This window comes from Cyprinodon tularosa, unplaced genomic scaffold (genome assembly GCF_016077235.1).
Source record: "Cyprinodon tularosa strain WSP-4 unplaced genomic scaffold, ASM1607723v1 ctg151, whole genome shotgun sequence".
Classification (NCBI taxonomy): domain Eukaryota; kingdom Metazoa; phylum Chordata; class Actinopteri; order Cyprinodontiformes; family Cyprinodontidae; genus Cyprinodon; species Cyprinodon tularosa.
The window spans coordinates 418,342-445,721 of NW_024038343.1; the positions used below are offsets into that span (position 1 = coordinate 418,342).

General features: G+C 38.9%; 1 protein-coding gene across 3 annotated transcripts; it reads left to right on the forward strand.

The window, feature by feature from the left end:
• The first annotated feature begins 118 nt into the window (after window positions 1-118).
• sept7b (septin 7b) lies at window positions 119-25,772 on the forward strand. 3 transcript variants are annotated; one of them, XM_038279564.1, is made up of 15 exons: window positions 119-263; window positions 1,226-1,227; window positions 1,882-1,984; window positions 6,401-6,507; window positions 8,588-8,688; window positions 8,817-8,951; window positions 17,036-17,153; window positions 18,547-18,639; window positions 18,753-18,849; window positions 18,952-19,003; window positions 20,545-20,673; window positions 21,121-21,141; window positions 22,495-22,630; window positions 23,261-23,403; window positions 24,635-25,772. In XM_038279564.1, exons 1-15 carry the CDS (start codon window positions 260-262, stop codon window positions 24,672-24,674), a joined length of 1,281 nt encoding a protein of 426 aa, XP_038135492.1. In that variant the 5' UTR covers window positions 119-259; the 3' UTR covers window positions 24,675-25,772. The 3 variants fall into 3 exon arrangements, with proteins under 3 accessions (XP_038135492.1, XP_038135490.1, XP_038135491.1); XM_038279562.1 differs by lacking the exons at window positions 119-263; window positions 1,226-1,227 and adding an exon at window positions 1,662-1,715; XM_038279563.1 differs by lacking the exons at window positions 119-263; window positions 1,226-1,227; window positions 21,121-21,141 and adding an exon at window positions 1,662-1,715.
• The last annotated feature ends 1,608 nt before the right edge of the window (window positions 25,773-27,380 follow it).

Below are 27,380 nucleotides of genomic sequence, written 5' to 3' on the forward strand. Positions count from 1 at the left end.
AATAAAACCATTTATTTATTTTCATGTGGTTTATGACCTATCGCGATAACGCAGTTCTACTCAAAGGAATTTTAAGATATCACGAGACTTATAATGCCTCCCCACTGCCTGTATTCACGTAGAGTTTACGACAGATTCTTAGCCGTAGCTGCGTTGGGTGTGAAGGCTCCTGCGTGACTCATTGTGCGTAGGTTAAGCAAAAGTTGCGAGGGGGAATGTCGGCTTGTGAATGATCGGTGTTTGAGGCGGCAGGGACGTTATGGGTGAGACTACACTGTTACCTGAGGTTACAGCTTAGGAGAAAAACTCCTTTTAAACGGTTGTGTGTATGGTTTTACTTAAAATTCGTTGCACTGTGTGAGCAATTTGCTACTGTTTAGCTACGACAGTTGTCGGAGCAACCAACGCCCAGTCCGCCTCCACTTGGATGGCTTGCTATGCTAGCAGGCTAGTTTTAGCTTCTGCTCGCTGTATAAACCAACGGGAGTGTCATTTCCTGTCGTTAGCTTTGTAGCGAACTATTTTAGCAAACGCCTCCTTCTGTCCTTTATCAGTTGTTTGAATAGTATAACATAATCATTGGTTTTACCTATCTGCTTTTGAAATTTCCTCTAGAAAAACAGCAGTCAAAAAATAACTAATTTGGTTCAATGTCGTATTTTGGATGAAACAGCTTGCTACAATGCTAAGTTTTATGCCCTGAAGTTACGGGTAAATGACAGGAAGCGTTTGCGAGCTGCTGTGGGTTACTGTAAGATTAAATTCACCCATTTAAGGTCCCAAAGAGCAGGAATTTGTTTTTAGATGTATGTTCAAGTTCTACTTCCATTAAGCTGATATGACTGGGTCATTTGTTTTAGCCAGGCAGAATCAGACCTGATGTCAGGTTAGACATAAGGAGGTTAAGGCTGCCATCTAATCTGGATTACAGTGGATCTAGCACCTGAGTGTTTATGCTTTGACTTTAAAGTTAGTTGCCTTTGCATTGAGAGCCGGTAAATTAAAGGACTGCATTTGATATATTGGTTTACTTTTAAACTGAACATATTTGTTAGTCAAGTAATAAGAGGCCCTCTAACTCTGCACAAAGACTCTACAGCTAAACTTATCTTCCACCTGCCACCACTTCCTCTGGTAGAACCCCGAGATTCTACCGGAAAGGAAACACGGTTGTGATTTGAAATTACAGCTATCTTTTTAGGTAGGTCTGGAACATCACGATTAGCTGTCAGGTTAACTAGTTTTAGAGCTTAGTTAAGTTGTGACCCCAGCCTGATACTACTAACACTGAGCTACTCACCCTGGAGACAAATCGGTATTATCATGTCTTAGAATCGCACTTGAGACGAGTGGGCTGGTTTTGGCAGGCAGAGGATGTTCTGGTATAAGAAGCAAAAATCCTCTTCTAGCCACAGGCTTACAGAAATGGCTGTATAAATGTACGGTGCTTGCTTTATGGTGCTGTTGACATTTAAGAAGCAAGTGAAGTGGAAAAATGTAAAAGTCTGGCCAACTGTATGTTTTTACAGTTGCTTGGATCATGAATATATTTACCCCAAAGCCCCAGAGCCTAAAACTCAAAAGTATGACATTTGTTTGTCAGATGATCTGATATTGATTTAGCTTTTTCTTTTGTTTCTTTTTTTGGTGACCTTGTGGATACTGAATCTTTCGGCATGCTGCAACCACATGATGATGATCAACACAATGCAGCTGTAAGTATACAATGGTTCATGATTTATGCTTTATATTACTGTTATTTCACAATAGTAACTATAATGCATAATGTGGAACAGCTGCTTTAATGTAGGGTACCATGCATAACCTCCAACTTAAGTGATGAATACTATATGATTTAAAACAGATAAGCTTTTCTTACAGCAACAAAAGAACCTGGAAGGATATGTTGGCTTTGCAAGCCTCCCCAACCAAGTGTACAGGAAGTCCGTCAAGAGGGGCTTTGAGTTCACCCTGATGGTTGTGGGTAAGAACACTCTCTGCTTGGCCCTCAGTTTACTCTTGTATTAATTGAATAATCTTTTTGTTCCTTGTGGAAGACATTTAATGTTGTTTTGTGTGTCTTTTTGTTTGTGTTGTTGTTTTTAAGAGAATGATGCTGATGTTCATGTCTCTCACAGTGCAGGACCACATCTTTGTCATCTCAAATAAGTTTTAGTCTTTGGATTTCTGCCCTGTTTTATCTTTAACAGATTCTTAAAATAGTCGTGCAATAGCAAAACGTTTGGTTTGGAGTTTTCTAGAACTACAGGTGCTGGTCATAAAATTAGAATATCATGAAAAAGTAGATTGATTTCAGTAATTCCATTTAAAAAGTGAAACTTGTATATTATATTCATACATTACATACAAACTAATATATTTCAGATGTTTATTTTGTTTAATTTTGATGATTACAAATGACAACAAATGAAAATCTCAAATTCATCATATCAGAAAATTAGAATATTGTGAAAAGGTTCAAAATTGATGGCCCCTGGTGCCACACTCTAATCAGCTAATTAACTCAAACCACCTGCAAAAGCCTTTAAATGGTCTTTCAGTCTAGTTCTATAGGCTACACAATCATGGGGAAGACTGCTGACTTGACAGTTGTCCAAAAGACGACCATCGACACCTTGCACAAGGAGGGCAAGACACAAAAGGTCATCGCTAAAGAGGCTGGCTGTTCACAGAGCTCAGTGTCCAAGCACATTAATAGAGAGGCGAAGGGAAGGAAAAGATGTGGTCGAAAAAAGTGTACAAGCAAGAGAGATAACCGCACCCTGGAGAGGATTGTGAAACAAAACCCATTCAAAAATGTGGGGGAGATTCACAAAGAGTGGACTGCAGCTGGAGTGAGTGCTTCAAGAACCACCACACACAGACGTATGAAAGACATGGGTTTCTGCTGTCGCATTCCTTGTGTCAAGCCACTCTTGAACCACAGACAGCGTCAGAAGCGTCTTGCCTGGGCTAAAGAGAAACAGGACTGGACTGCTGGTGAGTGGTCCAAAGTCATGTTCTCTGATGAAAGTAAATTTTGCATTTCCTTTGGAAATCAAGGTCCCAGAGTCTGGAGGAAAAGAAGAGAGGCACTTCATCCACATTGCTTGAAGTCCAGTGTAAAGTTTCCACAGTCAGTGATGGTTTGGGGTGCCATGTCATCTGCTGGTGTTGGTCCATTGTGTTTTCTGAGGTCCAGGGTCAACGCAGCCACATACCAGGAAGTTTTAGAGCACTTCATGCTTCCTGCAGCTGACCAACTTTTTGGAGATGCAGATTTCATTTTCCAACAGGACTTGGCACCTGCACACAGTGCCAAAGCTACCAGTACCTGGTTGAAGGACCATGGTATCCCTGTTCTTAATTGGCCAGCAAACTCTCCTGACCTTAACCCCATAGAAAATCTATGGGGTATTGTGAAGAAGAAGATGCAATACACCAGACCCAACAATTCAGAAGAGCTAAAAGCCACTATTAGAGCAACCTGGGCTATCATAACACCTGAGCAGTGCCACAGACTGATCGACTCCATGCCACGCCGCATTGCTGCAGTAATACAGGCCAAAGGAGGCCCAACTAAATACTGAGTGCTGTACATGCTCATACTTTTCATGTTCATACTTTTCAGTTGGCCAACATTTCTATAAATCCTTTGTTTTTATTGGTATTCAGTAATATTCTAATTTTCTGATATGATGAATTTGAGATTTTCATTTGTTGTCATTTGTAATCATCAAAATTAAACAAAATAAACATCTGAAATATATGAGTTTGTATGTAATGTATGAATATAATATACAAGTTTCACTTTTTAAATGGAATTACTGAAATCAATCTACTTTTTCATGATATTCTAATTTTATGACCAGCACCTGTATACTCAGCATGTCAGAAACGGTTGCTTCTTTTCTTAAATGCCTGAATGTGGCTGTTGCCTGAGCCAAGATGTTCCTCAGCCATATTTGGAGGGAAAAATGTGTCCCAGGGTCACAACCACTTCCTGTTGCGGGAATAACATAGTTTGTGCTCAGCATGCCTCTAAAGAACACTGCATCATGTTCACAACGGACAGTTATTTCTAAGTGACTTTGACCTTTTTTATTTCGGTTTTTGGGGTCATAAAAGTTCACTTTGAATTTGCTTTCACCCAAACTTAGAGATGCATCCATCAGTCTGCTGTATAATGGAAGTGGTCATTGATTGTCTCCGACTGCTAATTGGCAGGTTAAATACAGAAAAAACATTCAATTAAGGAGTCAAAATGAGCTACCCTAATTTATAGCTTGAGCTTTGATGTGCTATATATTAAAATAAAGTGACGGTTTAATTCATATTCTTCTCTGCACAAATGAGGCAAATTCTCTTATTCCCTTGTTTTGTTTTTGATTTAAATCTGCCTCCTATATCGGATAATATTCTCTGCATTTTTATTATCTATTTGTTGTCTTTAGAATAAATTTAAAAAAATCTCTGAAAAGATAAAAATCTGAATTCACAGACCTCAAAGAAGACCAGAAACTGGAATGATTCAAGACAAGCCTGATTGGTGCATCTTTACATGCACAATGCTTTGTTCTCTGTTTTTCTCTATATCAATATTTTGAGAATAATCCCTGAGAAGATTAAAAATGTCATGGCAACAAGGACAGAAAAGGAGGTCCTCTGGGCTTTCTGATACTTAAAGGTGGGGTATATGATCCTGGATAAACGGTTCCTGCCAGCTACATTTTTGAAAATACACACCTTCAGCCCACCCCACGAAACCACGCCTCCAAATTACATGAATGCGCCTGCTGTCAGTCGAGAATGTTCGGATGTTCCCGAGAACGAGAAAGAAACAGGCCGAGACCTCGCGAGTGCACGTGACTCGGGATGAGGCGAGAAGCTCATGTCTATTACTAGCTAACCACAACATAACAGGCTAACTTCCATGATGGCGTCGTCTTCTCCTAGTACGGTAAGAGTGTTGAACAATTCAATATGGTCGTAAACAAGTTGTCACGGTTGTCATTTCAAGAAGTATTGATTAGGGTGACCAAACGTCCGTATTTCCCGGGACATATCCGTATTTCACGTCCTGTCCCGGGCGTCCCGGGTTTTTTTTAGAAAGTGAGGAAATGTCCTGATTTCACTGCGCACGACGCTCCGTGTGACGTAATCCCTGAGCCGCGTCAGTGCAGGCAGCCCTGTTCTTAATCAGAGGCTCTGTTCAAAAACCTGGGCTGCATCCTCCAAGGACGCGGTCTACCTAGACTGGACCCTTCGAAGTCCTTGAAAATAAGGAGACCACAAGAGTTCTGTCTGTAAATTCGAACAGGTCCTCCCTTCAGCGGCACTTGGGGGGGGGGGGGGGGTGTCACGAGTCTGTGAACGCGCAGGGGGGAGGGGTGGGGAGAGCTCAGAGCTGACGGTTGATGGGCGTGCCAGAAACCAGTAGAAGTAGGGATGATAGTTACTTCTATTGGTTTGCGTTTTCCTCTGACTACGCCCTCTACACTGGACTAAAAGATTTCGTTTTTTTTCCAAACATTCTATCTCAGTTGGCGCAATGGGCTCGTGAGGAGGTTTTCAATCAGTATGGTAAAAACATGCTCCAGAAAACATCACATACCCCACCTTTAAATGCATGCCATTGTTTTCGCACACACTCATACACATAGTGTTCAGCTGTTCTTGGCTCTGATATGCCGCAGGCCCACATGTCCTGCCGTTCCCACATGCGATGTGTCACTTGTTTGGTATAAAAGTGGAAAGGAGGAAGAGAGATTGGTACTGCATTACCATCCCTGACTGGCACATCTAACATGTGACCCACAACCTGTTCACACATTAGCGAGCTGCTCTTTTTAGATTTTTATAACAATTTCCTAATGCATTAACTAAATTAATATACCTATGTTACACAGTTATAGGCTTAAAATGATATGTTAGGTACACTTTCAGTTAAAGCGCATCACGTTACACTTTAACTGTCACTGTGGGCGTAAATGGTGCTTCGTTAAATATTGACTTCTGGCCGACAGCCAAGCCAGCCTGTGCCAGTGGTCATTTCAACTAATGATCCTTTTCACTGGGATCCTGGAAACAGGGCACACAATGGTCGGCCAAGTTTGAGAGGGCTGAGACCACACAGCCAGTCGTTGACGCATAACAAGAGCCATTGTCTACATTGTTTTTCTAGCCTTTTAACTGTTTAACCCAAATAGATTGATACCTCTAGAGAAAATCAGTCTCTGGAGCCAAATTGCCCAGGATTGTCTGAGGGAGATGGGATTGAAGTTTGACTTGAACATTTTATTCAAAAATAATATTCTAATACTTTAGTTCTATTTTAAGGCATACATGCGAGTATCTTCAAATACTGATGCATTTTCCCGTTTTGTCTTTTTGTTCCCAGGTGAATCAGGACTGGGGAAGTCAACTTTGATTAATTCACTTTTCCTAACAGACCTGTACTCAGCAGAGTATCCTGGACCTTCGCACAGAATCAAAAAGACTGTACAGGTACAGTTCTTAGAGAAAATATGTCAGTTGTTTTAAGATAAGCAAAATATGCCTCGCTATAACCTGTAAAAAGAATAGAAATCTAAATCAGCCAATTTTACTTTACTTTTGATTTTATTTATCTGTGACTGGATAATCAAATATTGAAAAAAAGAAAGTTCAGGGACTCATGTTTAGATGTCTAAAAGGGATAATCTTTTAATTCTCTGCTCATTTTAAGCTGCTGCATGTCTAAGTATTCCAGTCCTTTCTGTTTTACGTCCTCCAGTCTTGAGAAAATAAATCTGATTCAGTTGGTCAGACCCCATAAAAAACTGTTTATCGGTATTAACCAGGAAAAATATGATCTGTCCCCCTTTTAATTTCTGAATTTGGTTGAGTTGGTTGAGTTTTCAGCTCACAAATGCTAATCGTATGCAAACCTATAATATATTTATAGGTTTCTTAATATTCATAATTTCTCTTTGATCATGCAGTTTAGGGACCCAGTTATGGTGAATAAGAGTCGCTGCTTCTTTTTTTGTGGTATTATTCATGAAACACATGAACGTAAAGGGTCTTGGACAGTAAAGCTGATTTTACATCTCACTTTTTGAAGTCCCTGACCTAAATATCCATGAAACAAATGGCAAAAATTGATTTGTAAGAAAAGCAATGCATAATAACAATATATTTGCCCATCCAAATAGTTGAGTTAACACAGCTGGTAACATCGACCATTAGTCAAAACACAAGCGGAAACATAAAGAAAACTCATTTGAATCTCAGGAATACTGCATGGAGAGAGGTGTTGTTTTTTTTATTTTCATAATAATGTTTGAATTTGGGTTCATATGTTAAAGCAAGGTCCAAGTTGTGTATAGATGAGATATCTTTTTTTTTACTATAAGGATTAAGTCAATGCATTTTGTTTATCCTTTGTTGTTTTAAGTAGCCACTTTTATTTCTGTTTTATTTACCTTTTAGAAATTGCTGATCAATTCATTTTATTTATTAATTTGTCTCCTTTGTTAAGGATTTCTGCCACTTTACTCTGTCTTGGTCTTTAAATTTAGGTGTCAGGTATAAATTAGGGATGAGAGTAGTTACATGAATAATCCCAAAATTCAGCTTTTTTTTGCGCCACCATGATTTTAAGTATCACTCTAAAAATAAAGATGCAACTGAACTATTGGGTAACCTTTGTCCTACTTGGCTCTACAGTGATGGGACCAAACATTGATTTACAGCATTCACATTGTTCAGTTGGATTGAGGAACAGATTTGTTTGGACACTAAATTTACCCCGTTTCACATGTCGAGTGAAAAACAGAAGCAGAACAGATTTGCTTAGTGTCTTTTAAAAAGCTCTCTGTTATAATCCCCTCATAAAATAGATGCAATCAAATTTATCAGCCCCTGAAAAAGATGTTTTTATGATCATGCTTCTTAATACCGTCTTGAATTTTAAAGACCTGTGGTGCTAATTCCATCTGACTCATTTCTGAAAGCATTGCTAGCTCCAGGTGCTTATATGTTTTGGTGGTTTCTCAGGCTAGTTAAGCAATACCACGATATAAGAAGGCAGGTTAGTACACGTCGTTGCTGCTAAATATTTTCTGCTGCACTTGTAATATTGCTGTCTGTAAAGATACTGGCACATGATGACTTTATTTCCCTGCTTATTGTGCTCATGTCTTTAAAGGTACAGTGTTTTGGTTTTTCATAGCAGTGCTGTTCTTGTTATGCTCACTATGAGATAACTTACCTAGCAATTGATTTTGATTTAAAGAGCTTAGATTTCCAGCTAATCTTGGTAATCCTGAAGGCAATTGGTTGCAAAGGATTTTATTTAAATCACAATTATAGGAGTTAAAACGAAATTAAGACTTCAGGATAATCGTTTGTGAAATAAATGAATTCATAAATAGGTTCACTAGGTTTAACTTTGTGTTATAATTATTAATAATCTATAAGAGGGGAGGTCTTAAATACTTTAAGGGGTCTGAATACTTTTACCTGACAACTATGGTGTTTTAATCTTACAGAACAGGAGCAGAGTATAAAATGGGGTAATCTAAGATGTCCTCTTCTGTTGCAGGTGGAGCAATCTAAAGTCTTAATAAAGGAGGGAGGTGTCCAGCTGCTGCTCACAATAGTTGACACCCCGGGGTTTGGGGACGCCGTCGACAACAGCAACTGGTACGGATTGCCACAGCTGCCCCCTCTGGCATCTCTGCTCCCACATGTTTTAGACGTTTGTCACACTTTAGCAATATAAGCCATACAGTTGTTCCAAACTGAAAATTCAAGTTCATGTTTTTCTGCAGCTGGCAGCCGATCATCGACCACATAGACAGCAAGTTTGAAGACTACCTGAACTCAGAATCACGGGTGAACAGACGACAGATGCCTGACAGCCGAATCCACTGCTGCCTTTATTTCATCGCTCCCTCTGGACACGGGTGAGTTTAGAAGACTGGTCACTTTTTATTTCTTAGATCGTTTTATTACAATTTTCCATTCAGCTGCTAAAATATATGTTTTTTTTTTTTTGGAAAGGCAGCGAAAGGAATTCAGGAATACTACTTTGGAGAGTAAACTACTGGGGCAGGAAGGGTGTTAGAACAGTGATAGGAAATGAAAACAGAAATGGAGCAAAGGGGAGAATACTAGATCACCCGTGCCACAAAGGTCAGAGCAGCAGGTTTTTGTTTGGTTGGGTGACAGAATTAAAATAATTTCACCACTTTAACCATTCGTACTTGAAGTTAAAATGCTTGAACCCCTCCTGGCCTAAACTGTAATTATAGTGTTAGAAAACCAGTTTGTCTCGTAAAACAGAGCTTAGAATGTGAAAGGAAAAAAGAGATGTTCTGATAAAATGCCTAAGAAAAGATGCTGACTACCATCGGGTTCATAAAGAGGACTGTGCATGATTTTAAAATGTGATCTGGGGGTCCGCGACCCCTAGGAGGTCCACGGAGGTACTGCATGGGGGTTGCAAAGGTTTTGGTTGAAAGTTTTTTTTTTATTTTTTATATTCCCCTTTGCAATTATTTCCACTAATTGAAATGTCTTTAAATACACATTAACATGAAGTCAACACACTGTAGTAAGCAGATACATGGAGGCAGAAGATGTCGTTCAGTCATCAATACTCACATTCAGCGACACACAGGAGCTCTTTCAAGCTGGGCACTGTTTCATTCACACCTGTCCCATCAATGAGGAATCTGAATCAGAAATATTTTAATAATCCCAGGGTGAAATTACTCTCGTTACATGACTCCATATGTAATAGAGTGACTATAGGACCAGTTTGATATAACACAATTTCATACTATATATATATTTAGGCGGTCCCAGCTCCATCTCGCCAATAGTTTGGGCGTTCTCGGCCTGGAAAACGTTAAAGACCCCTGCAGTAGACAGTCTGCTGATGGTTGATGGCCGATATGAGCTTTTGATCTCTGTTGATGAAATCAATTTCCGTCAAATTACCAAAATTGAGAAAGTTAAGTGCTAATTTTCTTCCTTTGATAAAATCTAGTCTCTGCTAGAATGATAGTATTTTTTCCACATATGTTACTGTCAGAGTTCTGCATAAGAGTTTGCTACTGTAGTGTGGGCTTTTTTATGCCAGACCTCATATTTAAAATCTGCTGTTTGTGCTCATGCCCTTTATTTGACGGCTGTCCTTCTGTAAACGGGGAAAAAGACGCCGTCTCTTTTCTGTCCTTCTGTTTTCCCGTCTCTCTCAGTCTGTTCTCTCAGGGAACATTGTGTTTGTACAAGGCTGTGCTCTGTATGCACACAAGCATTACTGTATCACTGGAGGATGGGCACCGTATGCCCTCTCAGAGCATCCCCTCTGCACAACAGCCTGCTGTTCTCACACAGCAAACACTGACCTCAAGGAGGTGACTTGGGGGGCCTTCCAGCTCTTTCCTTAGATAATTTTCTTCCTCCTCCATACACAAAAGCTTAACTATAACTGTATGTAAACTTGACAAGCTTTTGCAGTTAAGGCCCACAGGAATACTTACGTCATGATACATCAATAAAAAAATGAAGCCACTTTACTAGAGAGTTGAGGATGATTATGGATAAACATGAAAGCCACAAAATGAAATGTTCTGGTTTATAAATACAGCTGTATTCTCAGTTCTGGCAGTATTGTAAGATTACTTCCCAATTGGCCCCAAGATCACAGACTCTTTCATCCATGCATTTTTTTTCCGCATCGCAAAGGGAAGCCATTTTAGTAGATGCTGTAATCCTTTCATGACTGAGAGGCCTCATCCGTCACTGAGGTCAGGCTTGAGGATGACAGAGCAAATGCTAATATATCTAAAGACCAGCTGAGTCAGACAGGAAGTCACACAATAGAGTTAAACAGATCTGGACCATTTCAAAATAAAAGGGGTTCAGAGGTATGAATGGGATCCTACACACGTTCAGTGAGGATGGCTGCATGGCGTTGCTCGTGATGGATGACAGCCATCACAGAACATAGTGTGAACTCAGAGGTTTCTGTCCAAACACTGTGGTGTAAAGCCTGGGATGTACTGTGCATTATTTTCAATTGTTGCTTGCAGCCCGGACTCAAATCGTGCAAATCAATCTCAGGTTTTAAAAGTTTGCAGCTTACGATGTCCTCACTGTGCAAACCGCTACTCGGATGCGATCCGACTACTAACTGTGCGCTCTCAAAGACTGGTCGGCATCTTGAACAATGAAACAAATGGGGGAGAGCTAGTAACAGAAGAAGACACTTCACTTAAATTTTTTGGTTATCTTTGCATCCGTAACATGAGAATGAGGAAAGAGTTCTCAGTCTGGATGTGTCAAGATGCGATTCACTCACGAGCTACGACCAAAATATTGAACAGGTTTGATTTTCTGGCTGCCCACAATTTCTGTCCAGGAGCTGGTTGTGCCAATGTCCTGTGATCCCCCCAAGTATACTGCACAACATGCGATTTAGCCAAGAGTCAGCCTGATCCCCAAACTTCTTGCATGGCTTGGGGAAAAAACAACAAGAAATTGCAGTGTGTGTGCAGGGCTTAAGGTGACCTTCCAGTATCTGAATTCGATCTTAGGAGAAACATCATACTGCAGTACTATTGTTTTATATTTATTTTTTATTTTCATAGCACCAAGAAACAAGTCAACTTAACAGGTGTGCAAGTGGAGCAGTGGTTAGTGTGCACGACCAATGTACAAAGACCTTAGTCCTCGAAGAGGCCGACCCTGGTTCAAATACGGCGTGTGGTCCTTTGCCGCATGTCTCTCCCCCTCTCTCATACCCCCTTTCCTGTCAGCATACTGTCAGAAAAATAAGCCACTAGTGCCGTAAAAATTTAAAGAAAACAAAAAACAAAAAAACAAGTCAACTTAAAAGGCATGCATTTTATAGTTTAGTCAGACAGTTTTCTGACGAAAGAAACTTGGCAGATTGCATGAAGTCAATGACTAATGAAATGAACTCATCCTGTATGTGAACGTAGCTACAGTGGACATTGTGATGTTTGCTTTGCTGCTATTCTTCACACTGAGGAAACATTTATCAACAGAGGAGAGGAAAGCTCCCCTTTAATGGGAAGGAACCTCCAGTAGAACCAACCAGGCATTGAGCAGGCGGAACGGAAACAAGACTCTGTTGATGATTAGGGCAGTTTGATATGGTCCCAAAATAATGTTGTTTTATGATTTTGCCTCTAGGATTTTTATTTTGATTGTCCTCTGCATTAGATGGTTACATGTCTGAAGCAACAGACATGTAACCTTTAAAAGAGGTCAGCCTTACTTCCCTGCCTTGCTTAGCTTGGACCTGAGAGGTTGAGAGGCCAGATTCTTTCCTCAGTCTACTTCCCTCAGAATACACTGCTTTTCTGGATCGGTTTCAGTGAAATCATAGAACAGGGTTCTCGCCTTCGAGGTATGATTGGTATCCTGCCCCCTTTTAGATCTTTCTGCATCAACACACCTTAGTCAATCATTAGAAGGACTGTGGAGAACCTGACTGCATACTGAGGAAGTAATTCAGGTGTTATTGATTCAGGTTTGGAAGCAGAGACACATGTAAAAGATGGCAGTGCTCTGAACCTCAAGGCCTGGATTTGAGGAACGCTGTTAAAGAACAGTCTGTCGGACACATTTTTGTTATTATCATATCAGTTGTCCGTGCAATACCTATTGTTTTATTGCCCAGGCTTACCTGAAGATAAACATTTGTAGACGAGGTCTTATTAGAAAACAAAAAAATTAACATTTTTCTTTAGTGATTGATTTGTTTTAGGAGAAGAGCTTGGTAAGTTAAAAAGTGTTCCTAGTTGAACATAAAGTGCAGAGTTAGTTGCTTTGGATGCCCTTTTGTCCAAGGTCCATTGCTGCTGGACTTTACTGCTTCCTTAAAAAGTGCACGGATCCGAACATTAGCTGCCACCCCCTTCGTTTTTATGTCAAGGCAAACCCACTTAAAGCGTATTATATCAGGTTGGAGTGAGAAAGTGTCTTAATTTTTTGAAATGTTGTGGCCAAAAATGTAGTGCCTTTGTAATTTCAAAATTCTTCTTTTTTGTTTTCAAATTCAGATAATATGGGTAATAACATTAATTATGCAAACCTAATTATGATGTCCCAACTTTTTCCACACCGCTGATCCTTTTTATTGTCATGATTCCTCCACCCGTCCCGCCGTATGTTAAATATTAGTCATTAAGACTCACATAAGAGACGGACATAAATTTCAGAGGGAGCCCATTTAGTCGTAACCCATCTAATATGGTATCAAGTGAACACTTTTTAATTGTCATACTGTGATGATTTCATTCAGGAAATGCTAACTGCTGTTTAAGTTGTAGAACAATTTATGTAATACCGTATTTTTATGACCATAAGGCGCACCGGACTAAAAGGCGCAGTCTCAGTTTTGTGTGCCATTTCTGTAATTAACACACACATAAGGCGCACCGGACTATAGGGCGCGTTTTTTATATACAGGTACATGTCCTCTACTACCTTTAAATAGCTCTACTGCGTATTTAAAAATAGAGCGGGAGCAAAACTGAGTATGATTGTGCTTTATTCATGTATTTATTACAAAGTATTAATCAAACCTGGGAGCTGGCCGTGAGACAGACACATCGCAGATGACAGTGATCACTCCTAAATTAACTTAAAATCCTGAAACCTGCCGACGGAATATGTTCGCTTTTATTACCGGTATCCTGGTGCCTGCAGTTTAAATTATTTAGATGAAAAACACCTGCCAGCAGCCGCGGTGAACCCGCAGGCTGCCCGGCCTAGAAGCTGCTGTTGAAGGGATTTCTACTGTAGTCGCACCGCTGGTATGTGGAGGTCTGAGCGGCTCCGACAGAAATAGTATAGGCAGGATAATAATCTGGATTAACTGACTGCAATTATTAAGTTTTCAGGTGGACTTTCTCACTTAAAAATATATTAAAACTACTTTATTCCCACTGATCACAGCAAATATAGCTGCAAAATTTAGATTATTTAGATGAAAAAACACCTGCCAGCCACCGCGGTGAAGAGGAGGAGACCCGCCCAGAGGCTGCTGTTGAATTAAGTTTTCAGGTAGAAAAATAGAGCGGGAGCAAAACTGAGTATGTTTGTGCTTTTTTCAAGTATTTATTACAAAGTATTAATCAAACCCATCAAAGTCATCATCCTCTGTTTCTGAATTAAACAGCTGCGCTAAATCAGAAATGCCAATTTCCCCTTCTTCGCTGTCAGAGTCACTTTCCGTGCCGGGCGGCTCCTCAGAAATAATGCCGGCTTTTGCGAAAGCTTGAACAACAGTGCCAGCAGACACGTTAGTCCAAGCATCTACAATCCATCCGCAAACTGTGGCTTTAATTGCCCGGCGCTGCCTTCCACTTTTCGTGAAACTGTGGTCTCCGTCTGTCATCCATCGCTCCCACGCCGCTCGCAGCCTTACTTTGAACGGCCGGTTCACACCGATGTCGAGCGGTTGAAGTTCCTTTGTCAGACCTCCCGGATAACAGCAAGAACAGCGTTTATTTGTTTCACCATGTTTTTCACATCGGCTGTGAGATGGGCACGCATGGAGTCACGGATTAACGACGATGGTGATGCGTGGAAAAAAACCACCTGGTCTCCTCATACACCTGCCTCAGCCACGCTTTCATCATCTCCTCATCCATCCAGCCCTTTTCATTTGCCTTAATATCATATGTCATCAGAGCGATGTGTCTGTCTCGCTGTCAGCTCCCAGATCAGCTTCTCTGATTGGTTGATGCGGCGCGTCCAGCAGCAAAACTTAAATTTTTCCATCTCGAGCTGCAGCAGCGCGTTGGCGGCGCGTCAGATAAACGCTCCCGACGCGCTGCGCCTGCTGCATGACCTTTTGCTGCGTCTATACGCGCGCCAACCATTGACTTTGCATTTAAACTCGCTGCTTCTGCTGCACCTGCTGGGTCCGGTTCAAGCCGATGTTGAGCAGTTGAATAACAGCAACCACAGTGTTAATTTGTTTCACCATGTTTTTCACATCAGCTGTGAGATGGGCACGCATGGAGTCAGATTAACAGCGATGGTGATGAGTGGAAAAAAAACACCTGGTCTCCTTACATTCAGCCACTCTTTCATCATCTCCTCAATGAGGTGGTCTCAAAAGTCCGCAGTTACAACACACATAGGGCGCACCGCACCAAAGGGCGCACCGCACATTTTGAGGGGAAAAAAAGACGTTTATGTGCGCCTTATAGTCGTGAAAATACGGTAAATGCTAGACCACAGTATGTTTTCTTTATGTGGACAAACCAACAGTTGATCTTGGGGCAGCTGGCTTTTTTTCCGAGCTCAACGACATCTGAATTTAGTTTTGTTTGTGCTGTTTTATAGGACTCATATTCTGTAAAGGATGTCTCATTTAACGCTCAGTCAGGTTCATGTTAAAGTTAGTTTATCAGTAATGTCATAAATCTTGTAGCCAGTGATAGTTTCAATTCTAAATTCACTTAACTTGAATGTTTGTTAGAGCTGAAGAATTTTCCGGTTCCACTAAACGTTTGTGGGGTGCTGTAATTTCAAAGACAGTGACTTATTTGTTAGTTTTTTTGTACATGTACACACATGCATAGGCTTCTGGCCCTAACTGCTGCTCTGTCATGAGTATACTTACAATTATGCTTAATGCTAGGAGCTATTGCTTTTTCTGTAAATATATCTTAAATTCACTTTGTAGCCCATTTTACCTTGTATAAGGTTAGCCGTCTCTGAAGGAGACGGCTAACCTTTCCATCCAAACTAATTGTTGATGGCCACATTTTCCATCTGCATCTGAAGAAAAGCTATCTCTGGCTACAGCTCGTCAATTAAGGCTAAAGCGCCAATGCATCTAGAGCTGCAAAAGAGGAGCAATAGTCATGGTCAGGAAGTTTGACTTCTGTTTTCTCTTCCTCACCATTGTTGGGGGATCGTTGTGGTGTTTCTCTATTCCCAAACACCAGGGTAAGGGGTTGAAATACAGAAATAAATTCAGAAGGAGCAGGAGCAGCTCTGCTTAGCAGCCAGCGCTGTCCCTGTTGGATTGCCCAGCCTCACTTAAACCTGCACAAAATGGTGACTACAAACTAAAGTGTGATCTGCAGTCAATTTTTTCCCCCACAAGAGTTGATTGTCCACTTTTTCTTAAACTTATCCTCTCAAAGGAATGAAAAAAACTTGAGGCTGAGTTCCATGACAATTAAAAAAGCTGGTGATGCAATAATAGTAGCATAATAAGCTATCCTCTCTTTTCTGCAAAGAAAACAAATTTATTTTGCATGCCACACCCTGCCACATCTAAATAATAAAACATTAACCAAAAATCCAGCTCAAAACACTTAACTTTACTGACGGTCGAATGCTAGTCCCTTATCCTTATTTATTATAGTGTAACAGTTTATAATACTCATTATAATAATACGTATTAAAAACTTTAATGCAAATTCCCTATGTGGTATTTAATGTCGGTATTTGCTACCTTTGAAAGTTTTAATGCAGTTGATTACACTTAATTTTCTTATTCAGATTTCTTGTTCAATGTCCTTACATGGTTCCTCTACATTTAAACAGCTCAAGTTGTAGATTAGATTTGATCTTGGAGACATTTCTAAGGCTACCTCAGACGGATGAAAAGAAAATCTAATTTTATAGGTAAATATGGGAAATTCAAAGCTATAACTCAATAATGCTTCTCATCAAGTGTTATTTTTCGAGCCAAGAATAGGAATTATTTCTCATGACTTTAAGGTAGTTTCTTAGATGTAAGAGTCAGGCATCACAGAATTCTATTTTTAGCTTAAGTTATTTTATCTTACCTAGTTATGTCTAGGAAGAGCGTTTCCAAGAATGCATGTTCCTTTTGGGTCTTAAAACCAGTCCTTCAATAAAACAAGAGAAGATCCTTTAGAAGATTGATATATTTTGTGCCTTCTTGCCATGGTCACCCAGGCTGATTCAGCACAGTTAATCAGATCAAGTCTCATTGACTGTTTGAACTTTGTTTCTGCAGACTAAAGCCCTTGGACATTGAGTTCATGAAACGGTTGCATGAAAAAGTCAATGTCATCCCCTTGATCGCCAAAGCAGACACTCTCACCCCAGAGGAATGCCAACAGTTCAAGAAACAGGTCAGTGGTTTCCACAGCTGCTTTTTTTGCTCTAAATGGCATTCTTTGGAAGGTAATGACATTGGATCAGTTACTCTGCTATATTTAGAATAATTATTGTTTAGAGCACTTGGCAAGTTTTGGTGGTGAATTTTTCAAACTTAAATTGTTTTAAATTAGAACTTGTTTTATATAAGAGGTTATTTTTAAGCCATAAGCTAACCAGTGGAAATAATTAAAATTTTATTTGTAATTTGCTTTGTAATTAGAAATGTTCAAAGGATTTAATGCAAATTGTGGTTGAACAAAAGCACTGAGATTTCAAATTAAGAGCAGTAAAGAACACTGAAAATGTATGTCACCAGCAACAGTCATGTTATATGCCTCTAAAAAAAATGATCATGATAAAATAAGGTTCTATACACCAGGTGTCTGTCCTTTTTTTTTCAGCACCAGGTGTTATAAGCATGTATAAACAGACATGGTGCCATCTGCTGACAGTACCACAGAACTACCTAATAGAGCCGCACCGTCTAGCTTAGTCTTGCAGTAAAGCCACAGCTTAGTGTAGTTGAAGACGAACCGATATGAGTAAATAAACAGATCTACAGAAAGTCTTAACTTCTAGTGAAGGAAAAAGAAAAATTACATTTCTTAAAAATGCAATCAGGGACAGAGTATCAAAGTAAGAACCAATAAATCTATCAATCTTTTTTAATTAGATTTAAACATGGACAGTAGCGCATATGAATAGCATTGCTATCGCTAGTATCAGTAAATACGTTTATTCAACTATCAAACTTATCAACCTTTGAATGCCTCAGAAGCTTTAGCTTCCACTTTAGTCAAAATCAAAGTTCATGCTGTATTCCAAGCACAATTCCAGTCTTATCCCTCCTGGAATTTTTTTGTGGCTTTTTTAGCACTTGTTGTTGGACTTTTCTTAAATATTTCTACACTTTGCTGGGAGGTGCTAACTAACTTGGCTGCTCTAGGCTGATTCCTTGTTTACCGCTGCACACGTGCGGTGTTGTTCCTCTGGGTAGACAAAAAAAATTGCATTTTTCTTATGGAGGCCTGAACACTTGGACCGAATAACAGAAATCGGTAGCAATAGTTTATTCCCACAACATAACGGCTGCCAACTGGTTTAAAACCCAGGAAAGATGCATTTATCAACAATATCAATGGTGGATTGTAGGGTGCTTACAGAGACGGGGGAGAAAATCCCATTTTCAGTGGATTATGTCATATCAAAAGGCTTTGTTTGTGGGAAAAAAAACTATGACTAAAATTAAAATATCTTAAGTTCCATTTATTTTCTTTTGTTATTGCGTTGTTTTTGTCTCTGTGTTAAATGCTCTGTTAAGCGACTCTGCAGATGGTCCTCTTACACCCTCCCTTTTTCTTCTAGATTATGAGAGAAATCCAGGAGCACAAAATCAAGATATATGAGTTTCCTGAAACAGATGATGAAGAGGAGAACAGGCTGGTGAAGAAAATAAAAGTATGTTGCCTACCAAGTTCTCATGTTTGCATCTCAGGCTGTAGCAGTGTGATGCAAGCTTACATTTACAACCTTGTAATAGTTTTAATAAACTCTCCGCCTTCCTTGTTCAGGACAAGCTGCCATTGGCTGTTGTAGGAAGCAACACCATCATTGAGGTGAACGGCAAGAGGGTGAGAGGAAGACAATACCCCTGGGGGGTTGCAGAAGGTGAGGCAGTTTAGTTGAACATTAAACACCTGAATGAAAGTTGAATAGCTTTAAAGGGTTTTTGCATCCTGATCATTTAATGATTCTATTGTTTCATTTTAGTTGAAAATAGCGACCATTGTGACTTCACCATCCTCAGGGACATGCTCATCAGGTACTGAAACTTGCACATTAGAAACATGTTTTATTTAGGGCTATTGGGTTATTTAGGCTTTTAACCTAATGCATGTGTTTACAAAGAAATGTTTGGATGCATATATTAGTGATTTGATGCTACATGTATTTAAATGGAAACCTGATGGTACAACAATATTTCATATGTACATACACTAGGACTGGCATGTCTACAGGTGCAACTCGAGGACCGCTGTCCATAACTGATTTCTATTGATAGCTGATTAATAGGCTGTTGCTGAACTGCAATCATCAGAATCAGCTGTTTAAATGGAGAAACGTCTAAAACCTGCAGGCCAGCGGCCTTCTAGCACTGACTTTGGACATGCCTTCAGTAGGATGACAAATAAGTTATTAGTTATTAACTTGAGGCCTAACAAGAATAGAGTGTAAAATGTTTTTCCCATCACACTATCCAGTTCTTTTTACACTGCACCTCATTAGAATCAGAGTCCTCCATTTTTATGATTTAAGCTCGGTATGAATTCAACTGTTCAGTTGAATGTCGCAGAACATTATTGAAATGTATCATGAACTCTAATGAACATAGAAGATAAGAGGTTTAAATGGTTTAATCCATACAGAAAGATCCAGAAGTTTCAACATGCAATGTTTTAGTCGTGGACCTTCATCAGACAAATATCTTCCATTGATTGTTTTCTTTTTTTATTGGAAGCTGTTCTCTCTCTCTCTCAATCCCGACCAATCATCATTAAGGGCTTTTAAAATAAATGCCTCACATTCTAAAAAGTAGAAATATTAAAATCATATATCTAAAATCAAACACTTTGTTATTCACATATCATTTAATAATATTGAAGTCTAGTCTTCATCACCCCCCTAAAATGTTTCTATGTTAAATAAACCTTAAATAACCCTTCTGGCCGAATGTGCTGGTCCACATGCAAAAGGAAATGTGTTCCATTGCTAACACCGCACATTAGCCTTAGCCTACCATCCCCACACTGAGGAGGCAGCAGCATGAATTCTTCTGAATGGATGAGGCTGAAGGCAGGGCAGGATAAAAAATAATGAGACTGGACTTATGTTTACCTTTCAGCAGAACAAAGAGTGTAAACTAACTGTCAGAATTAGGAATGATATGGTTTCCATCGAAGCTTTCATTGATAAATCATCTCTAGCTGCTTGCTCATGCAGAGCTGCTGGGGTCTGGTGCCTCGTTCCAGTTGATATTGACCAAAGGCAGTAACTTCAGTCTGGTTTCCAGTCTCAAAATAGAGCAGCACAGATAAAATCAACATTTCATTTGCTGGAATAATCTAGTCCCCATCCAGACCTAAATCCATTTGAGAATCTGTTGCAAGACCTACAATTTTCTGTGATCCATCAACCTCTGTTTTTCTAGTTAGTCAGTTTGTTTCAAATATGGGAAAAGAAACCTTAAAACCATCTGGCCTCTTTTTTTGTGTCAATTAATGCCTTTTGAGGCTTCGGGTCTCCTAAAAAAACAGTGTCTGTATTTAGTAGATCACTGATATTCTTTTCATTGTCTGTTGTCAGAACTCACATGCAGGATCTGAAGGATGTGACAAACAACGTCCACTATGAGAACTACCGCAGCAGGAAGCTGGCCGCTGTCACCTACAACGGAGTGGACAACAACAAAGCTAAAGGACAGCTGTCCACCAAGTAAGTCCTAAGTTCATTCACGGTCCCACAGCCGTGTGATTGTAGCTAAAGGAGAACTGTTTAGTGCTACCCCTGACCTGAGCAGAATTTAGATTTCTGGTCAAAAGTGATTCCAGTTCTTCATTCACATCTTTGAGGTTTGAGAAGTCTTTTTCTTTAGTTTCTTCTTTTTAACGCTTTGCATAAAAATGCCCAGTTATGCCTTTTAATAGTTGAAAAAGCACAGTTGAACACCTAACTGACACTAAAGAGCACTGAATCTAACTCTCACCTGAGTATCTTAACACTGCTCTTAATGTGACACAGCCCATAACATCCACTTCTTCTGTTTTTCATTTGTAGTAAGAAAATAGCTTCATGTCACAGATTATTTTAATGTTCTGGTTTTATCTTAGTGCATGGCCTCATCATTGCATGCTGTGTGTGTGTTTTTTTTTTTTTTTTTAGTATGGACACAGTTGATGGAATGTAAGTGAACAACTTTTTCACCTCATTTTTGCACCGTTTGTTTACACGTTCCTCATCTTTCCTCTGTGCTCCTCCAGTGGCTGCCTTCAGGTGTTTTCTCCTCCTGTCTGCTCCTTCTCAGATGATGACTTTCATATGTTGCGGAAGAAAGCTGATTTGTTTCTATCTAAGAAGCTGTGTTTTCTGGTGTTTTGATTTGTTTTTCAAAGGGGGGGAATCTTTCCACCTTTCAAACAGACTGAGAGTCCTGTTTTATTGCATTCAAGGCCTAAGCATGGGATGTCTGGACTGGTTGCCAGTGTAAAACACACTGAAACATAGTAAGAAAAAAAAGAATTCAAAAACAGTTTGGCTCACGGAAAGCCTGAAGATTACTGATTTAGAAAAAATGACATTTTGGCTGATTTTAAAGCTTTTAAGAGAAAAGGTAGACTTAGACAACTTTTATTGTCATTTTATAAACACAAAGTGTACAGCTCTCATGAAATTTCCATTTCTTAAAAAGCATCAGTGATCAAATGTAAACAGTTTGGTAGCCCTAACGAGATCCAGTTAAACTGCACTGCAAAAAATTGAAATCTAAATAAGTAATTTTCTCAAAATAAGTGCATTTTTCTTGAATTGAGGAGTTAAGTTAGACACTTTGCCAATGGAACTAGATACTTAACATTTAAAATAAGAAAAAAAAACTTTTGCATTGTTTTATTTTAAGTGAATATTATCAAATTATCTTATTTTAAGAATAAAAAACTCATTCCATGAGAAAATCATTTGATTTACCTCCACAAATTAAGGGCAAATACACTTAATTTAAGAATATTTACTTATTTCTAGATCGTTTTTGCAGTGTGTTTGCCTGTTTTTATCCATTGTTGATTTTCTTACTATTCTCTTACTTCATGGCAACCGTTCCACATATTTCATGATGTTTCTTTAAAATTTTCAGCACCAATTGAGCTTTTACTAACTTTTCTTAATGAACTACTTCTACTAAAAGCGGCGTTAACTTTTCTCCCATACCTTGTGGTGCATTTCCAGTTCCTGTCTTTATCCTGTTGGATTCAGTCATTCCTAAAGCTTTTCCTCTTATTCCCGCCTGATCCTCTCATGTGTTGGATTTCCATGTCAGAAGATAATTGTTTTAAAATGTTACAGACAACTGCCTGATTTTGCTTGTAGTAATTATTATAAGACATTTTCCTCGTTTAATTTGTGGAATTACTGGTTTGTAGACATTCTTTCATCTTACTGATGAGTACATATTTGCTGCTGATTCATCTCTAAGTATTTCTGCCTTTTTGCTTTTTTTCCCCTCCTTATTTTCTTTTTTCTGCGCTTGTGGTCGCTCCACAGGAGTCCCCTGGCCCAGATGGAGGAAGAGAGGCGAGAGCATGTGGCTAAGATGAAGAAGATGGAGATGGAAATGGAGCAAGTGTTTGAGATGAAAGTCAAGGAAAAAGTGCAGAAGCTCAAAGACTCTGAGGCAGAGGTAACACACTCAGACAGTAATACTGTTTCAGTCTGGCTCCGGGTGTTCACTTCCTTAGTGCTGATGTGTGTTTGTGGTTAAAGGTGTGCATGAATCGTGTGAGGCAAACTGTCTGATTAGAAGCTACAGTTTGATCTGCTATTTGTGTTTCTGTGCAGTGAAACCAATTAACACTACAAGTACTGACATGAAATGTGCTGCACACTGTTTTCTACTTTCTATTTCACAATCTTCAAACATCCAAGTATGAAAACCATTTTGTTTTTCCATAAAGAAACATCTCTAACTTAAAATGTATGACATTTATATCACTTTTTAAAGACTCCTTGGCCGCACTGATTAGCGCACACGACCCATGTATGGAGGCCTTGGTCCTCGACGTGGGCGACCCAGGTCCAAATACGGCCTGTGGTCCTTTCCCGCATGTCTCTCTCTTATCCCCTTTCTTGTCAGCCTACTGTCTATAAAAACGAGCCACTAGTGTCTTAAAAATTCAAAAAAAAGAAAAAAAAAATCCTAATTTTGGAAAAACATAACTTCTTTTTTTTTTTTTTTTCTGTTCATCCAACTGACGTTAAAATTTGTATTTGTAAACATGAGTTTAGCTTAACCGCCTCTGTTACATTGCAGCTTCAGCGACGTCACGAACAAATGAAGAAGAATCTGGAGGCCCAGCATAAGGAGCTGGAGGAGAAGAGGCGCGTCTTTGAGGAGGAGAGGTCAAACTGGGAGCTGCAACAGCGGCTGGAGCATCAGAAAATGGAGGCTTCCAGGTAAAGATGACACTGCTTACTACACTGCCTTGGTTTCTGATTGAGGTTCCAGACTTCATATCTGGAAAACCTAAGTTGTTGCTTAACCTTTGTTTTTGTTTTTATTTTTAGACTTATTCATTTTTTTTTTTGTATTGGCTTTATTTTACATTAAAGTTAGCATTTTACATTTAATAAAATCAACAATTATTTATTCTGACTAGTAAATGCTTCGTACTTGCATCTCCAAATTGTCAGGAAAAAGAAACTCAAGTTAGAATAGAATACAACAGATTTTACTGACCCCAAGGGGAAATTTTTCAAGTGCGCAGTGCACAGTAGTGTATGCCATCAGAAACATAAAAACTAATACCAGCTAAAAATGCACACATAGGCTACCTACCGTCCATGAGAATAACAAATAAGTAAAAAATAACATACAATACTAAATATTTCTCCCTTACAGATCTATTTAAGAATTTGATTTATAAGGTTTGATCGCGGTGAATATAAAGAAGTATTTAAAGCAGTTCTGTTTGGTTTTTGGGATTTCCAACCTTCAGCTAGAAGGCAAGAGCTGATTTCAGTTATGAAGGATGTGGGAATAGGTCCAGCAGTACTCTCTGCGCCTGCCTGAGTACAGAATGCTCGAAGATGGACTGAAGGGAGAGCTTTTCAAATTGAAATGAAATATTGTTGTAATCTTGGTCTATCATTCCCTCCACCCATCCTCTACATAATTGATTGATTGATGATTGGTTGATTGCCTTTATTGATCTCACAGTAGAGAGATTTACTCGTTACATCAGCTCAAATAGTTTTGTTTTTGTTTTTTTAACAATAGTATCATTGTACAAGGTTACTGCACAGGGTTTACTTGGGTATTTATATAGATGGATATTTATATATATATATATATATAGTTTTCGCATTGGGATATAGAGAAATGTGTTATTTCACAGGGTATCAAATAGTAAATTGGACATTATACATTGCACAATTTATTGCCATTGTAATGTCGCATCGTAACTAACTGAGACATCACAGTGGAGAGAAATCCATCCATGTTTTCTCCAGGGACCCTCTCAAACTCTCCAAATTCCAAGCACCTCTGAGACCAAAAAACAAAATGCTTACTCTTGTGAACAATGCGTTTCTCCAGGGTGTTATATTAGTGCTGGTATTTGATAAACTGCTTTCAGTTTTCTTAAATATGCATTGCTTTATTGTTTGTGTGTTTTCTGTATCGCAGGACTCTGGAAAAAAAGCAAAAGAAAGGAAAGATCTTCTAAAGACAGTCAGCAAGGCCAGCCCAGATCCAGTTACTTTTGTTTGCCAATGTTGCCGGTCAGACCACCAGAATGTGGTGCTCTGAAACCACCCATGTCCTACCGTCATCCTCTTTTTTTTTTTTTTTTCTCCTGTGCTCTACCTGCTCCCAGCCACTAGAGGTCATACTTGGACCAGGTTTTTTTTTGGGGGGGTTTTCTTTTCTTAAGAAAGGCCAGAGGGGGTCTGAGTGTACAGCCAAAACCGCATCCACAGAGCCCCCTCCCACTGCTCCAGGACCCATGGCCATCATTAAGGACTGGGTTTACCTTTTTCAAGAATAAATAACTCCCTTTCAGTAAGGCCAAACCCAAATCATTTTAATTATTGATGTTATTATTGTTGTTGTTATAACTCAATACTGTCACCATCCTCAGCTACTGCTCTTCTTTTTTTTTTTTCCAAGGTGGCTTTTAAAAGACCAGTGTGTACAGATTTATGGAGAGCAAAAACAAATTCTTGTGAATTGTGTTTAACAGTTAGGTGAACAATCAGTTTCTGTTGAATTTCATGTTTACAGGAAAGAAACAGTGTTTAAAAATAATCTGATCTCACAACTAAAAAATAAAGAGGACAGGGTTTTTAATTGAGACTCGCAGACCTAGCCTCTTAAATAAAACGAGACGGAAAACATGAGATCAAGAGAAAATAGAGCATGCACCTTGGGCCTTTTTTATAGACTTTTAAGAAATGGCTAAAGTTCTTTTCTTCTGAAGTGTAACAAGTTCCTTTTCCTCTGTGTTTAGCTATTTCCTCTAGCCTTGGACCATCATTTATAAGTGTTATATTTCACTTTAGTTTATTTTTATATATATATACCGAGCCAGCTGAAGTTATAACTTTTGTATGTTTATTAAATTCTCACAGACTGACAGCAATGTCTTCTGTTCAACTTCGCATTTAAGTCCTGTGGGTGCTTTAAAAAGAAAAATTGGCGTCACTGTGGAAACGGATTAGTGGAAAATGAAGTCGACACCACACTTTGCTTTGGCTATGTACTCCATCTGTATTTTTAATTTTATTTTTCATTTGTAATGTCACTTAATAAACATGTGATGGTATTTACAAGTGTGATGATTTGTTATGAAAATATGGAACTCCTTCCAAACAGCTACAATGCTTTAGGGGTGTTTTTTTATGATCCATCACCAGATGTCACCATTGTACTTTAGGTGCTCTGATCTTTATAAATGGTTTTAGTAACACTAAGAGTAGAGTGACTATCGACAAAAAGTACATTTTTGTAATTTATTTCTAAGTTATATTTGTATAAGTGAGCTTGTATAATAACAGTTAATACAGCTAATGATGTCCCAAACTTTTAGAAAAATATATACCATCTGACCAATAAAAAAACTTAGATATTGATATAAATGGCTTATTAGAAAGTAGGTTGAAGTAGTTCATGTTATAGGAACATAGCATGCATCAATGCTGCATGGCATGGAGGTAATCTGTGACTTGAGCTGTTTGCAAGACTGTTTTACATTGTGCTCTATACGGAAGTACATGGATTCCCCCCCCCCCCCCCCCCCCCCCCCCCCCCCACCCCCCCCCCAGGTTTTGGTCTAGCTAGTTTGTTGGAAAGTTGAGCCTTATAGGTGTGAATTGTTTTTTTGTTTTTTTTTATATAGATCTTGTAAAATGAAACCAACCTTTACGTTGAGCCTAAAATAAGCATAAAAGGTGCCAAACATCCTAATAGACAGCTATTGTGGCTTTGGACATACACAGTAGAATACCTTGCTAAGTGCTGAACCTTACTATGGACCTTAAGGAACTGGGATGTTGAACCTCTCCTCTATTCCTAGACACTTTTAAATTGATTTCCAATCTGAACTTTGAACTGTTGAGTGAAAGTCCTGTATTACTTTTGCTTTTCCCAGTTAAGAACTTTCTTATTTAGTAACCTGTCCAGTGAGACAGTTGTAGAGCATGTTATGAAGTTTCCCTGTTGCAGCATTCTGATGCAATTTTTGACTTTCAACTTTCCATTAATATGATTGGATGTAGAGCTCAGCAAACTGCTAGTTTCATTCAAAACTGTGGAGGGTGTCATCGTTGACTGCTTTACTTAAACAACTAATGGATTGTGCTGGCCATGTCAGTAAAATTGTTATATTGGGCTTATAACATATTTTATCTTAGACTTATTTTTATTTATTCTTTTGTACAAGTGGGAGACATAAGCATCAAATAAAACAAGTAAACCCTGGAAATATACCTGGTAATAAATCAATACAAGTTTAATTTTTTAACTTAGCCGGTCAGTTTGTTTTTTAATATTTTTTGGTATGTACCTATAAGATTGACTGTTAGCATTTAATGAAATTTGTATAGAATAGAATAGAAAAGAAAATCCCTTTATTGTCCCACAATGGGTAAATTATGGTGTTTACATCCGCAAAAACATAAAAAAAAATGGTCACACAAATGTGGACCTTAGAAAAGTGTATAAGAATAACATAATAGTGAAGAGTTAAAACTTAAACAATAAAATACTGTACTATAAAGTGTTTCAACAACAAAAATTATTAAAATTAAACTGAAACAATTTTTTTCCTTTGTGTTCCTCATTCTGACACTCACAGTGCTTCTGTAGGCAGAGTGTCATCAGTTATTATTAGGTAGGTTATTTACCAAAAACTCAGGTTGTGGTATCTGCAAAA

Coding starts and splice junctions, on each gene's coding strand:
- sept7b (XM_038279562.1), top strand. CDS start 1,677: ATGCTGCAACCACATGATGATGATCAACACAATGCAGCT. Junction 19,004..20,544: donor CTCAGGGACATGCTCATCAG/GTACTGAAACTT, acceptor GTCTGTTGTCAG/AACTCACATGCAGGATCTGA. Junction 23,404..24,634: donor CAGAAAATGGAGGCTTCCAG/GTAAAGATGACA, acceptor TCTGTATCGCAG/GACTCTGGAAAAAAAGCAAA.